We start from the raw sequence: 14,937 nt of genomic DNA on the forward strand, positions 1-14,937 counted from the left end.
TCACCCTGTGCATCAGTGTCTGAATATTGATCACAGCGTTCACCCTGTGTATCAGAGTCTGAATATTGATCACTGCGTTCACCCTGTGCATCAGTGTCTGAATATTGATCACTGCGTTCACCCTGTGTATCAGTGTCTGAATATTGATCACTGCGTTCACCCTGTGCATCAGTGTCTGAATATTGATCACAGCGTTCACCCTGTGTATCAGTGTCTGAATATTGATCACAGCGTTCAGCCTGTGTAAAAATGTCTGAATATTGATCATAGCGTTCACCCTGTGTATCAGTGTCTGAATATTGATGACAGCGTTCCCCCTGTGTATCAGTGTCTGAATATTGATCACAGCGTTCAGCCTGTGTATCAATGTCTGAATATTGATCACAGCGTTCACCCTGTGTATCAGTGTCTGAATATTCATCACTGCGTTCACCCTGTGTATCAGTGTCTGAATATTGATCACAGCGCTCACCCTGTGTGTCAGTATCTGAATATTGATCACAGCGTTCACCCTGTGTATCAGTGTCTGAATATTGATCACTGCGTTCACCCTGTGTATCAGTGTCTGAATATTGATCACAGCGTTCACCCTGTGTATCAGTGTCTGAATATTGATCACAGCGTTCACCCTGTGTATCAGTGTCTGAATATTGATCACAGCGTTCACCCTGCATATCAGTGTCTGAATATTGATCACTGCATTTTCCCTGTGTGTCAGTGTCTGAATATTGATCACAGCGTTCACCCTGTGTATCAGTGTCTGAATATTGATCACTGCGTTCACACTGTGTTTCAGTGTCTGAACATTGATCACAGCGTTCACCCTGTGCATCAGTGTCTGAATATTGATCACAGCGTGCACCCTGTGTATCAGTGTCTGATTATTGATCACAGCGTTCACCCTGTGTATCGTTATCTGAATATTGATCACAGCGTTCGGCCTGTGTATCAGTGTCCGAATATTGATCACAGCGTTCACCCAGTGTATCAGTGTCTGAATATTGATCACGGCGTTCACTCTGTGTATCAGTGTCTGAATATTGATCACAGCGTTCTCCCTGTGTATCAGTGTCTGAATATTGATCACAGCGTTCAGCCTGTGTATCAGTGTCTAAATATTGATCACAGCGTTCAGCCTGTGTATCAGTGTCTGAATATTGATCACAGCGTTCACCCTCTGTATCCCAGTGTCTGAATATTGATCACGGCTTTCACCCTGTGTATCAGTGTCTGAATATTGATCACAGCGTTCACCCTGTGTACCAGTGTCTGAATATTGATCACAGCGTTCACCCTGTGTATCAGTGTCTGAATATTGCTCTCTGCGTTCACCCTGTGTATCAGTGTCTGAATATTGATCACAGCGTTCACCCTGTGTATCAGTGTCTGAATATTGATCACAGCGTTCACCCTGTGTATCTGTATTTGACTATTGATCACAGCGTTCACCCTGTGTATCCCAGTGTCTGACTATTGGGCAGCATGGTAGCATTGTGGATAGCACAATTGCTTCACAGCTCCAAGGTCCCAAGTTTGATTCCAGCTTAGGCCACTGTCTGTGCGGAGTCTGCACATCCTCCCCGTGTGTGCGTGGGTTTCCTCCGGGTGCTCCGGTTTTCTCCCACTGTCCAAAGATGTGCAGGTTAGGTGGATTGGCCATGATAAATTACCCTTAGTGTCCAAAATTGCCCTTAGTGTCAGGTGGGGTTGCTGGGTTATTGGGATAGTGTGGAGGTGTGGACCTTGATAGGGAGCTCTTTGCAAGAGCCGGTGCAGACTCGATGGGCCGAATGGCCTCTTCTGCACTGTAAATTCTATGATATTGATGACAGCGTTCACCCTGTGTATCAGTGTCTGAATATTGATCACAGCGTTCACCCTGTGTATCAGTGTCTGAATATTGATCACAACGTTCACACTGTGTATCAGTGTCTGGATATTGATCACAGCGTTCACCCTGTGTATCAGTGTCTGAATATTGATCACAGCGTTCACCCTGTGTATCAGTGTCTGAATATTGATCACTGCGTTCACCCTGTGTTTCAGTGTCTGGATATTGATCACAGCGTTCACCCTGTGTATCAGTGTCTGGATATTGATCACAGCGTTCACCCTGTGTATCAGTGTCTGAATATTGATCACTACGTTCACCCTGTGTTTCAGTGTCTGAATATTGATCACAGCGTTCACCCTGTGTATCAGTGTCTGAATATTGATCACAAAGTTCACCCTGTGTATCAGTGTCTGAATATTAATCACAGCGTTCAGCCTGTGTATCAGTGTCTGAATATTGATCACAGTGTTCACCCTGTGTATCAGTGTCTGAATATTGATCACAGCGTTCACCCTGTGTATCAGTGTCTGAATATTGATCACAGCGTTCACCCTGTGTATCTGTATTTGACTATTGATCACAGCGTTCACCCTGTGTATCCCAGTGTCTGACTATTGGGCAGCATGGTAGCATTGTGGATAGCACAATTGCTTCACAGCTCCAAGGTCCCAAGTTTGATTCCAGCTTAGGCCACTGTCTGTGCGGAGTCTGCACATCCTCCCCGTGTGTGCGTGGGTTTCCTCCGGGTGCTCCGGTTTTCTCCCACTGTCCAAAGATGTGCAGGTTAGGTGGATTGGCCATGATAAATTACCCTTAGTGTCCAAAATTGCCCTTAGTGTCAGGTGGGGTTGCTGGGTTATTGGGATAGTGTGGAGGTGTGGACCTTGATAGGGAGCTCTTTGCAAGAGCCGGTGCAGACTCGATGGGCCGAATGGCCTCTTCTGCACTGTAAATTCTATGATATTGATGACAGCGTTCACCCTGTGTATCAGTGTCTGAATATTGATCACAGCGTTCACCCTGTGTATCAGTGTCTGAATATTGATCACAACGTTCACACTGTGTATCAGTGTCTGGATATTGATCACAGCGTTCACCCTGTGTATCAGTGTCTGAATATTGATCACAGCGTTCACCCTGTGTATCAGTGTCTGAATATTGATCACTGCGTTCACCCTGTGTTTCAGTGTCTGGATATTGATCACAGCGTTCACCCTGTGTATCAGTGTCTGGATATTGATCACAGCGTTCACCCTGTGTATCAGTGTCTGAATATTGATCACTACGTTCACCCTGTGTTTCAGTGTCTGAATATTGATCACAGCGTTCACCCTGTGTATCAGTGTCTGAATATTGATCACAAAGTTCACCCTGTGTATCAGTGTCTGAATATTAATCACAGCGTTCAGCCTGTGTATCAGTGTCTGAATATTGATCACAGTGTTCACCCTGTGTATCAGTGTCTGAATATTGATCACAGCGTTCACCCTGTGTATCAGTGTCTGAATATTGATCACAGCGTTCACCCTGTGTATAAGTGTCTGAATATTGATCACTGCGTTCACCCTGTGTGTCAGTGTCTGAATATTGATCACAGCGTGCACCCTGTGTATCAGTGTCTGAATATTGATCACAGCGTTAAGCCTGTGTATCAGTGTCTGAACATTGATCACAGCATTCACCCTATGTATCTTAGTGTCTGAATATTGATCACAGCGTTCACCCTGTGTATCAGTGTCTGAATATTGATCACAGCGTTCAGCCTGTGTATCAGTGTCTGAATATTGAATACAGCGTTCAGCCTGTGTATCAGTGTCTGAATATTGATCACAGTGTTCACCCTGTGTATCAGTGTCGGAATATTGATCACAGCGTTCACCCTGTGTATCAGTGTCTGAATATTGATCACAGCGTTCATCCTGAGTATCCCAGTGTCTGAATATTGATCACAGCGTTAATCCTGAGTATCTGTCTGAATATTGATCGCAGCGTTCATCTTGTGTATACATGTGTTTGATGTCCGGAAAAAGCTGAATGATTGTGCCAGATATTTAAATCTTCTTGGGGTCGATGAAAGGATGAAAATGGAACATTGAATTTAAATGTCATTGGAGATTTGTTATCTGTCAGTACTTGAACAGTGTTATGGGCGAGGTGTTTTCAGAATCCCAAAATGTATCATGGAGTTCAACCAACCTCTCCCTTTAATGGATTTTTGCTTTTGAAGCACATGGCTTGTTCTCCATGTGTGATATTACAATTATGGACTCGTGGTTTTTAAAACAAAACAATATTTTTTCTATGAACTCAACTTAACCTTTTAAATAAACATTGGATCCCTTAACACCCCTTACTTCAAAGATAACCCCGAAAATAATACAACACTAAATAATCCCTCAAAATGTTCCTTCAAACATCCAAAAGGATTCCAACCTTCAAAACAGTAACACAGAAGGTCACAGTTAATATATATATTTTCTGTTGGATGGCAAAGATATATCAGCTTGGTTGACTTCAGCTCCAGCACCTTGCTTTTCTTCCTGCAGCTCTCTGGAAACACACACGACACACACATGCTGCTTTTTCAAACCGAAACCAAAAGCTGAAGTGAGCTCAGCTCCCCCCAACCTCTGACATCACTTCAGCAATATGATTAGCTCCATTCCTTAAAGGCACATTGCTTAAACATCCATTTCTTAAAGGTACTCTCACATGACAACAGGTCCCACTGAAGTTCCAATGTACGGTTCATGGAACATGTTGAGTGCCAGTCTAATTCAGGGTTTGAGTGACTCAGTGGTGCCTGGGTCAAAAGACCAGAGAGTTGGGTAGATAGCGCAGGTGGGCAGCGTGAGGGATCCCAGTGGTGAGTGAGCTGCGTGGGGACGGAGGGGTTGGGGAAAGGGGTTACTTGTGAGCTATGGAAGTTTGATTACAGGAACACAAGTTGGAGACTATTCTTGTACTGTTGCTTTCTTTAGAGATGTCCTTATGCAGTAGGACCTGCATACCTATAGCACCCTGCATAACAGTGGCATATTCCAAAACATTGTTGCAGCCATTGGAGTGTAATTACTGGTATAATGTTGGAATAGTGGTGATTAATTTGTCTGCACACCTGTCCCACATACAGCAGTACAATAATGAGCAGACAATGTGTTCGTGAGGTTGGTTAAGGAATAAATGTTTTGTGACACTTGGGTAGGGGTTGCAGAGGTGAAGTTAGAGAATAAATGTGTCAGGTTCTTGCAGCTTGCAATACAGAATGAAAGGTAATCGGTGAGAGTCAGTGAGCGGCTGTTGCTGCTGAGCGGGTGTCTGTGTGAATGAGCTTTCTTGCGTCCTTTTCCGAGATGCTTGTTATTGTCTCTTTATAACTGAGGACGTGAGCCCATGGGCTGAGTTGGTGTACACTGAATTCTAGCACATGAGCATGTTTTCAGAAGTGCTTAGATCTTGCCAGTGGATTTGATTACCTACCTGTTCACTTCTGATTTGCTGCTGATTTCTGATGCAAAGATAAATTATGATGACGGTTATATTAAATAGTATAATATTTATATTATACCAATTATTTGATTTCTATGACAGCATTTATAGAAAGAAAATTTAACGCGTTCAATGGACATTTGGCAAGAATTTCAAGTTTCACATAAATTTATATATTTGATAAGTTGGTCACTTAAATTATTGCTTTGCAATTTAAACCATAAGAGAGCAAGGGGCAAGCCCTTTGTTTTATTAATTCCTTTCGTTCTTCGTGTGTGTGAGTGTGAATCTCCGTACTTTCTGAATATTTTGAAGCCAGAAGTTACAGCGGACAGAGCAGTGATTTGGGATGTGATTAATGCAAATCCTCAAAACTAATGCAAAGTTGCAGAAAATAATTAAAAACGGCTGTTATCTGAGTGTGGTTGGGGAAAGGAGAAGGTAGTGATTGCTTTGAGACTCCTTGGTCAGGCCTCGTCTTGGCTTCAGGCAACACAGCTCTGCGATATTGAGGGCAGGAGCACAGATTCGTCAGGATTAAAATCAGATGAATTATACCTGGTGATTTGTACCAGGACGGGTTGCATAAACCTGGCTTGTCTTTGATAGCGGGGTGATGAGATGATAAAGGACTTGATAGAGTAGAAACTATTTCTTCTGGTGAGCTGTTAAGAACTAATCTTAAAATGAAAGAGACTGCAGGACTGATATAGAGGAGCACACTTTCAGGCAAAGGGGAGAGGAAATCTGAACTATCTTTTGAATGGGAGGTGGATGCCAAGAATCAGTTGGAGCTTTCAAGACAGATTGACAGGTATTTGTGGGTAAGGATATCGGAGTTTGAAGTTGAGGTACAGAGTAGCCTTAATTCTATAGAACCATACAACAGGCTTGAGGGATTTAACAGCGTGCACCCTGTCCCAGCTTTTCCTGATCTGCCCTATCCCCACACTCTCGCTCTGTATCTGCCCTATCCCCACACTCTCGCTCTGTATCTGCCCTATCCCCACACTCTCGCTCTGTATCTGCCCTATCCCCACACTCTCGCTCTGTATCTGCCCTATCCCCACACTCTCGCTCTGTATCTGCCCTATCCCCACACTCTCGCTCTGTATCTGCCCTATCCCCACACTCTCGCTCTGTATCTGCCCTATCCCCACACTCTCGCTCTGTATCTGCCCTATCCCCACACTCTCGCTCTGTATCTGCCCTATCCCCACACTCTCGCTCTGTATCTGCCCTATCCCCACACTCTCGCTCTGTATCTGCCCTATCCCCACACTCTCGCTCTGTATCTGCCCTATCCCCACACTCTCGCTCTGTATCTGCCCTATCCCCACACTCTCGCTCTGTATCTGCCCTATCCCCACACTCTCGCTCTGTCTCTGCCCTATCCCCACACTCTCGCTCTGTATCTGCCCTATCCCCCCACACTCGCTCTGTACCTGCCCTATCCCCACACTCTCGCTCTGTACCTGCCCTATCCCCACACTCTCGCTCTGTATCTGCCCTATCCCCACACTCTCGCTCTGTCTCTGCCCTATCCCCACACTGTCGCTCTGTCTCTGCCCTATCCCCACACTGTCGCTCTGTCTCTGCCCTATCCCCACACTCTCGCTCTGTATCTGCCCTATCCCCACACTCTCGCTCTGTATCTGCCCTATCCCCACACTCTCGCTCTGTGTCTGCCCTATCCCCACACTCTCGCTCTGTATCTGCCCTATCCCCACACTCTCGCTCTGTATCTGCCCTATCCCCACACTCTCGCTCTGTATCTGCCCTATCCCCACACTCTCGCTCTGTATCTGCCCTATCCCCACACTCTCGCTCTGTATCTGCCCCTCCCTTTGCTGACCTCTTAGTTTTTTCAGTTGGCTTCACAAATCTCCCGTCTGTGTAAATCTTCCCCTGTCTCATTGTTCTCTCTGATTTGCTCCTATGTTTGCTTTTTCTTGTACAGACACACAACTCCCGTCTGGAATAACTCTTCTGAGTAATAGTCAGGATACATCAAGTTCATGGAACCCACAAGTCAGACTAATTCCTGGTGCAAAAACAGACGATACAGGGGAGTCCACTGAACACCTGATCCAACATTGCACTTTTAAGATTGGATGGGGGCCCCTGTGACCGCCCTGGGGGACCCTGTGACCGCCCTGGGGGCCCCTGTGACCGCCCTGGGGGCCCCTGTGACCGCCCTGGGGGCCCCTGTGACCGCCCTGGGGGCCCCTGTGACCGCCCTGGGGGCCCCTGTGACCGCCCTGGGGGCCCCTGTGACCGCCCTGGGGGACCCTGTGACCGCCCTGGGGGACCCTGTGACCGCCCTGGGGGCCCCTGTGACCGCCCTGGGGGCCCCTGTGACCGCCCTGGGGGCCCCTGTGACCGCCCTGGGGGCCCCTGTGACCGCCCTGGGGGCCCCTGTGACCGCCCTGGGGGCCCCTGTGACCGCCCTGGGGGCCCCTGTGACCGCCCTGGCGGACCCTGTGACCGCCCTGGGGGCCCCTGTGACCGCCCTGGCGGACCCTGTGACCGCCCTGGCAGACCCTGTGACCGCCCTGGCAGACCCTGTGACCGTCATTTGACTTGCACAGACATGGTGCTGTGAAAAACCTCAGTATTTCCATTAGCTGAAGGATATGTTCGGATGGAATTTGTTTGGTTTGATTAATGATCAGGTAAACAGTGAAGGTCCTGCTCTTTATTCTCCAATGTTGACAGGAAATGTCCGTGCTTCATGCAAACTGTTTTTCAGTGGGTTAATACACAGACTTGTTTACCAACCATACGTCTCTGCTCTGAGATTGGGTGGAACGTCAGTCAGTTATCTTTCCACCGTGTGCCTGAGTGAATTTCAGTGTAGAGTCGCACTGAGTAACAGCCTGGCCTGTTGGTGTCCCGATTGCAGTATCTGTGGGCAGGCTACGATAGGCAGCAAACCGGGCCTATCAATCCGTAACAACATTATAGCTTTGTGCTGAACTACATGAGGCATTCTCTAAACTGAATGTTACTCCTTAAAATACCAGGAAAATGTTCGAGGAGAGGTGAATCTCCAATGCCCTATTCCAGATGGATTCATTTGAAAAGCAATCATCTGCAGGAGGGTTTTATAATCATTGGAAAAAGGGTTTGGGATTGTAATTTTGTGAAGGATGTTGGACTCTGGCACTCATTTGTGTGGCCAGGAGGTGTGGCCACATTTATCACAGTTTTGCAGATTCGTCAAAACGCCCTTGATATCAGCCCAGTTCACTGACAACACAGGCAGCAGCTCTGGGGATCTCTGTCCCTGACACACACTGGGGTAAGGTGTCCACACACACTGACTTTCACTGGGGTACGGGTCCCACACACACTGACTCTCACTGGGGTACGGGTTCCACACACACTGACTCTCACTGGGGTACGGGTCCCACACACACTGACTCTCACTGGGGTACAGGTCCCACACACACTGACTCTCACTGGGGTATGGGTCCCACACACACTGACTCTCACTGGGGTACGGGTCCCACACACACTGACTCTCACTGGGGTACGGGTTCCACACACACTGACTCTCACTGGGGTAAGGTGTCCACACACACTGACTCTCACTGGGGTACGGGTCTCACACACACTGACTCTCACTGGGGTACGGGTCACACACACACTGACTCTCACTGGGGTACGGGTCCCTCACAACTGACTCTCACTGGGGTACAGTTCCACACACACTGACTCTCACTGCGGTATAGTTCCACACACACTGACTCTCACTGGGGTACGGGTCCCCCACACACTGACTCTCACTGGGGTAAGGTGTCCACACACACTGACTCTCACTGGGGTACGGGTCTCACACACACTGACTCTCACTGGGGTACGGGTCCCACACACTGACTCTCACTGGGGTACAGTTCCACACACACTGACTCTCACTGCGGTATAGTTCCACACACACTGACTCTCACTGGGGTACGGGTCCCCCACACACTGACTCTCACTGGGGTAAGGTGTCCACACACACTGACTCTCACTGGGGTACGGGTCTCACACACACTGACTCTCACTGGGGTACGGGTCCCACACACTGACTCTCACTGGGATACGGGTTCCACACACACTGACTCTCACTGGGGTACGGGTCCCACACACACTGACTCTCACTGGGGTACGGGTCCCACACACTGACTCTCACTGGGGTACGGGTCCCTCACAACTGACTCTCACTGGGGTACGGGTCCCACACACACTGACTCTCACTGGGGTACGGGTTCCTCACAACTGACTCTCAGATGCTGCGGGTTCGTCACACACTGACTCTCACTGGGATACAGTTCCACACACTGACTCTCACTGGGGTACGGGTCCCACACACACTGACTCTCACTGGGATACGGGTTCCACACACACTGACTTCACAGGGGTACGGGTCCCACACACACTGACCGTTACTGGAGTATGTGTCCCATACACGCTGACTCTCACTGGAGCGGGGGCGATCTGGCAATGCTGAATATGATGAGATATTACTGGTCGCCAATATCACGATGGTTAGGAAGTGGGCCGTGGTGGAGGTGTCGGCTGGAGGATTGATCATGATTAAGGGGGTAACCCTAACCCTAACTTCCACCATTGTCGCTGGCTCCGTACTCTGTGAGCCCAGTGGTGTTGACCCTAAGGTTGTGAGGCAGCATCTGGGGCTGGAGGGTTCCTCGGTGTGGGCACCGATCTGTGATAACCACAGCATGGCTGGGCTGGATGCATGGTTTTGGGGTGACAGAAGCAGGGATTGAGCGCATTGGCGATCTGTTTAGGGGAAGAAATTGGCGAAGTTGGAGGAACTGAAGGAAGTGTACGAGCTGCCCTGGGGGAATGGCTTTAGGTACCTGCAGGTCCAAGATTTTGTAAGGAGAGAGGTGCCACCCTTTCCTGGGCTGTCATCCCTGGAATTGCAGAAGGATGACATACGGGGGGGAGATTGAAGTGTTCGATACCTACAAGGAATTGATGGAGTTGGAGGGAGCCCTGGTGGGGGACATTAAGCGTAAATGGGAGGAGGAGCTGGGAGTGGAGGTGGAGGCTGAGACGATCCTGTGGAAGGTGAACACGTCCTCGTTGTGTGTGAGGCTAAGCCTCATCCAGTCAAAGTGGTACTTGGCGCATATGACGGTGACGAGAATGAGTAAGTTCTTTGCGGGGGTTGAGGATGGGTGTGGGCGGTGCATGGGGGTCCCGCAAATCATGTTCACATGTTCTGGGCGTGTCCAAGACTGAGGGGTTCTGGCAGCGGTTCTCGGACGTGATGTCCGAGGTGTGGGTGTGGAGGTGGTCCCGAATCCAGAGGTGCCGATATTTGGGGTGTTGGAAATCCCGGGAGTCCAGGGGAGAGAGAGGCCGATGTTTTGGCCTTTGCCTCCCTGGTAGCCCGGAGGAGGGGGGGGATCAGGGGAGCAGGGGGGAGTAGGTGTTGGTAGTTTATTGAGTTGTTCTCCGTTTCGGTTTGTTTCTATGACAATGCCTTGAATAAAAATATTTTTTAAAAGCTTATAGAACATACAGTGCAGAAGGAAGCCATTCGACCCATTGAGTCTGCTCTGCCCCACTTAAGCCCTTCCACCCTATCCCCATAACCCAGTAACCCCTCCGAACCTTTTTGGTCACTAAGGGCAATTTGGCATGGCCAATCCACCTAACTTGCACATCTTTGGACTGTGGGAGGAAACCGGAGCACCCGGAGGAAACCCACGCGCACACGGGGAGAACGTGCAGATTCCGCACGGACAGTGACCCAGCGGGGAATCGAACCTGGGACCGTGGAGCTGTGAAGCCACAGTGCTAGCCACGTGTGTTACCATGCTGCCCAAATTATACTGCATTATTGTGAACATGACAATGCTCACAGGAGAAAAGACATCCAGTCTGTCTGGGATACATCAGAGGTTGTGTGGGAAAGTAAAAATGGAGATTGTGGAGGATCTAGTTGCAATATTCCAATCCATTAACTCCTCCTAACCTTTTTGGATACTAAGGGCCATTTATCGTGGCCAATCCACCTAACCTGCGCGTCTTTGGACTGTGGGAGGAAACCGGAGCGCCCGGAGGAAACCCACGCAGACGCTGGGGGGAAAGTGCAACACACAGTCACCTGAGGCCAGAATTGAACCTGGGACCCTTGAGCTGCGACACAGCAGTGCTAACCACTGTGCCACCGTGCCGCTCCGAATAGAAGTTTATTTTCTATCTTTTAGAAATAAATTTAAAGTATCCAATTCTTTTTTTCCCAATTAAGAGGCAATTTAGCGTCGCCAATCCACCTACCCTGCATATCTTTTTGGGTTGTGGGGTGAGACCCACGCAGGCATGAGGAGAATATGCAAACTCCACACGGACAGGGTCCCGGGACCAGAATCGAACCCGGGTCCTCAATGGCTTGCGGCAGCAGTGCTAACCACTGAGCCACAGTGCTGCCCAGAATGCATGTGATAAAGGAACATCTGTGATTATGGGTGACTTTAATCTGCATACAGATTGGGTGAATCAAATTAGTCACAGTGCAACAGAGGAGGAATGTCTGGAGTGTGTAGGGGATGGTTTTCTGGACCAATATGCTGAGGACCCAACAAGGGAGCAGGCCATCTTGGACTGGGTGTTGTGCGATGAGAAAGGATTAGTTGGCAATCTCGTTGAGAGAGAACCCTTGGGGATGAGTGACCATAATATGGTAGAATTCTTTATCAAGGTGGCTAGTGAGTTAGTTGATTCTGAGACCAGGGTCTGAATCTCAAGAAAGGTAACTGATTGGGCATGAATTGGCAATGATAGACTGAGAAACATTACTGAAATGAAGGACAGCGGACACAGGTTGAAGATCACCAGCACAGCAGGTCTAATGGTTTTTAAAACAATAAATTGTTATCATCTGGAATGTACTATCTAAATGGGTGGTGAAAGCAGATTCAGTAACTTCTTTCAGAAGAGAATTGATAATTATGTGAAAAGTAAATAATTACAGAGCTATGGGAAATGAGGAAGTGTGTGGGGAGTAATTGCCAACTCTATCAAAGAGCGTGCATAGGTAGGATGACCTGATGGGCTGCCTTTCGTGTTGCATCATTGTATGATCACTGAATGGGGTTCAGTGAATTGCTGTGTGATCCATACTGGCCTCTCTAACTCCAGTTGCTCTCTTTGGTTGCAGGTTTCCCATCAGAAGACTTCCCAGGTAAGAGCTCACAACACAATGGTTGGGGGTGATTGGTCATCTCAGACCGACCGAGAACCAATCAGCTAGCATAAAAACTTGTCCACAGTGTTAGAGTTCTCTCTGAACTCCCAGGAACCTCTCTTGCTGCTGCTTAAACGGAAGTCGAGCTGGTGATGGTACCGTAGAAATGTGAAATGTGTGAATGTCATGTGAGAGTACCTTAAAGAAATGGGTGTTTATAAATGGGTGTGTATATAAATATCTGGAGTGAGAGTACCTTTAAAAAATGGGTGTTTACCACTGCAGTGATGTCAGAGAGTGGGTGGAGCTGGGCTGTCTGTCAGCTTTTTACTTTCATTTTTGAGCAGGCTGCAGGGTGTGTTTTAGTTTCGTTTTCAGTGTTGGAGCTGAAGCCAGACAGAGCAGGTGTACTGCTGTTCTCTCTGCCATGAAAAGACTGTCTCTTGATCATTTGGTGAATTCATAATTATAAATGTTTTCAGTCGTGACTTTAACCTGATGTGCTTCTGTTAAAGGTTTTGTTTTTCAGTCTTCTGGATGTTAAAAGGAAAGCTTAAAGGATTACTTCGTGTTGTAGTCTTTGTGGGTTGTATTTGAATTGATGGTTGCTAAGATGTTCACTGTATGGTTTAAAAAGGTTAACTTGGGACTTCCGGGTGCGGCGATGACCAGCTAAGTCGCACGTTTCGGCAGCTCCCGGTGGAACGGACTTTTGGGCTCTTGACAGGAGCCCCAACGGCAATTTTAACGGCAAAAAACATCGTGCGGTAAACCAGAAGGGAATTCCCCCTGGATACGGATGGAAAAAGGAGAGGAAAGTGGCCGGATTGCAGCGGATCCTTTGGAACAGCGGCAAGGAAGGCAAGCTAAAACCAAGATGGCGTCGGAAGGTGGCAGTTTCATATGGGGCCCTGAACAACAAGAGTTCTTGAAATGCTGCGTGGAGGAGATAAAAAAGGAAATGAAGAAAGAGTTGTTGGCCCCGATATTACAGGCGATCGAAGGGCTAAAGGAGGAACAAAAGACCCAGGAGCAGGAGCTTCGGGTCGTGAAGGCGAAGGCAGCCGAGAATGAGGACGATATACAGGGCCTGGTGGTGAAGACGGAGATACAGGAGGCACATCAGAAACGATGTGTGGAGAGGTTGGAGGCACTGGAAAACAACGCAAGGAGGAACAACCTGAGGATTCTTGGTCTTCCTGAAGGTGTGGAGGGGGCGGACGTCGGGGCATATGTGAGCACGATGCTGCACTCGTTAATGGGAGCGGAGGCCCCGACGGGTCCGTTGGAGGTGGAGGGAGCGTACCGAGTTATGGCGCGAGGATCGAGAGCAGGAGAAACTCCCAGAGCCATAGTGGTGAGATTCCTCCGTTTCAAGGATAGAGAAATGGTCCTTAGATGGGCGAAGAAAACTCGGTGCAGTAAATGGGAGAACGCGGTGATCCGCGTTTATCAAGACTGGAGTGCGGAGGTGGCGAGAAGGAGGGCGAGCTTTAATCGGGCCAAGGCGGTGCTTCATAAAAGGAAGATAAAATTTGGAATGCTGCAACCGGCAAGACTGTGGGTCACATATCAAGGGAGGCACCACTACTTTGAGACGGCGGATGAAGCGTGGACTTTTATTGTAGAAGAAAAACTGGAATGAGTGGATTATTAAAAAGAACGTTTGGACAAAGTGGTGGGGCGAATGTGGGGGGCGAAGAGGGGTTTTATGTTCTAATCCTGCGGTATGGTAACTTTTCTCTCTCCCACAGGTGGTGATGGGGGGAGGTGGGAGGGAGAGGAGATGGGGCGTTGGCCATGGGGGGCGGGGCCAAGGGAGAAGCGCGGGCTTGGTTCCCGCGCAATGATAATTATGGCGGGAATAGAGAAGCAGGAAGGAGGGGGCGTCGCACGGTGCGAGCCGTGGTCACGGGGGGAAGCCGAGGTCAGCCAGAGTTTGCTGACTTCTGGGAGCAACATGGGGGGAGTAATTACGCTAGCGGGGGGTCTAGCGGGGGGGGGGGGGTGGGAGGGGGGAATAACTGGGTTGCTGCTGCTGGGGAAAGGGGGGAGTGGGTAGGGGAGAGGATGGGCGGGGGGGCACCGCCTGGGGGAGATACAGCTGCGTGGGAACTGGGTGAGAAGCTGGAAAAAGATGATGGCTAATCGGCAAGGGGGGGGGGGGGGTGGGAAGCCCCCCAACTCGGCTGATCACGTGGAACGTGAGAGGGCTCAACGGGCCGATAAAGAGGGCACGGGTACTCGCACACCTTAAGAAACTTAAAGCAGATGTGGTTATGTTACAGGAAACGCACCTGAAACTGATAGACCAGGTTAGGCTGCGCAAAGGATGGGTGGGGCAGGTGTTCCATTCGGGGCTGGATGCGAAAAACAGGGGGGTGGCTATATTAGTGGGGAAGCG

The 14,937-nt window shown here is 49.0% G+C and overlaps 1 protein-coding gene across 1 annotated transcript in view; it reads left to right on the forward strand.

The window, feature by feature from the left end:
- Positions 1-14,937, forward strand: part of LOC140398724 (rho guanine nucleotide exchange factor 12-like) — a 111,449-nt gene that overhangs the window by 57,197 nt on the left and 39,315 nt on the right. Inside the window, exon 2 of the mRNA XM_072487739.1 lies at positions 12,507-12,530. Within this exon, the coding sequence (XP_072343840.1) occupies positions 12,507-12,530 (24 nt within the window). The remainder of the gene's footprint in view (positions 1-12,506; positions 12,531-14,937) is intronic.

The sequence above is a fragment of the Scyliorhinus torazame genome, chromosome 21 (genome assembly GCF_047496885.1).
Source record: "Scyliorhinus torazame isolate Kashiwa2021f chromosome 21, sScyTor2.1, whole genome shotgun sequence".
Classification (NCBI taxonomy): Eukaryota; Metazoa; Chordata; class Chondrichthyes; order Carcharhiniformes; family Scyliorhinidae; genus Scyliorhinus; species Scyliorhinus torazame.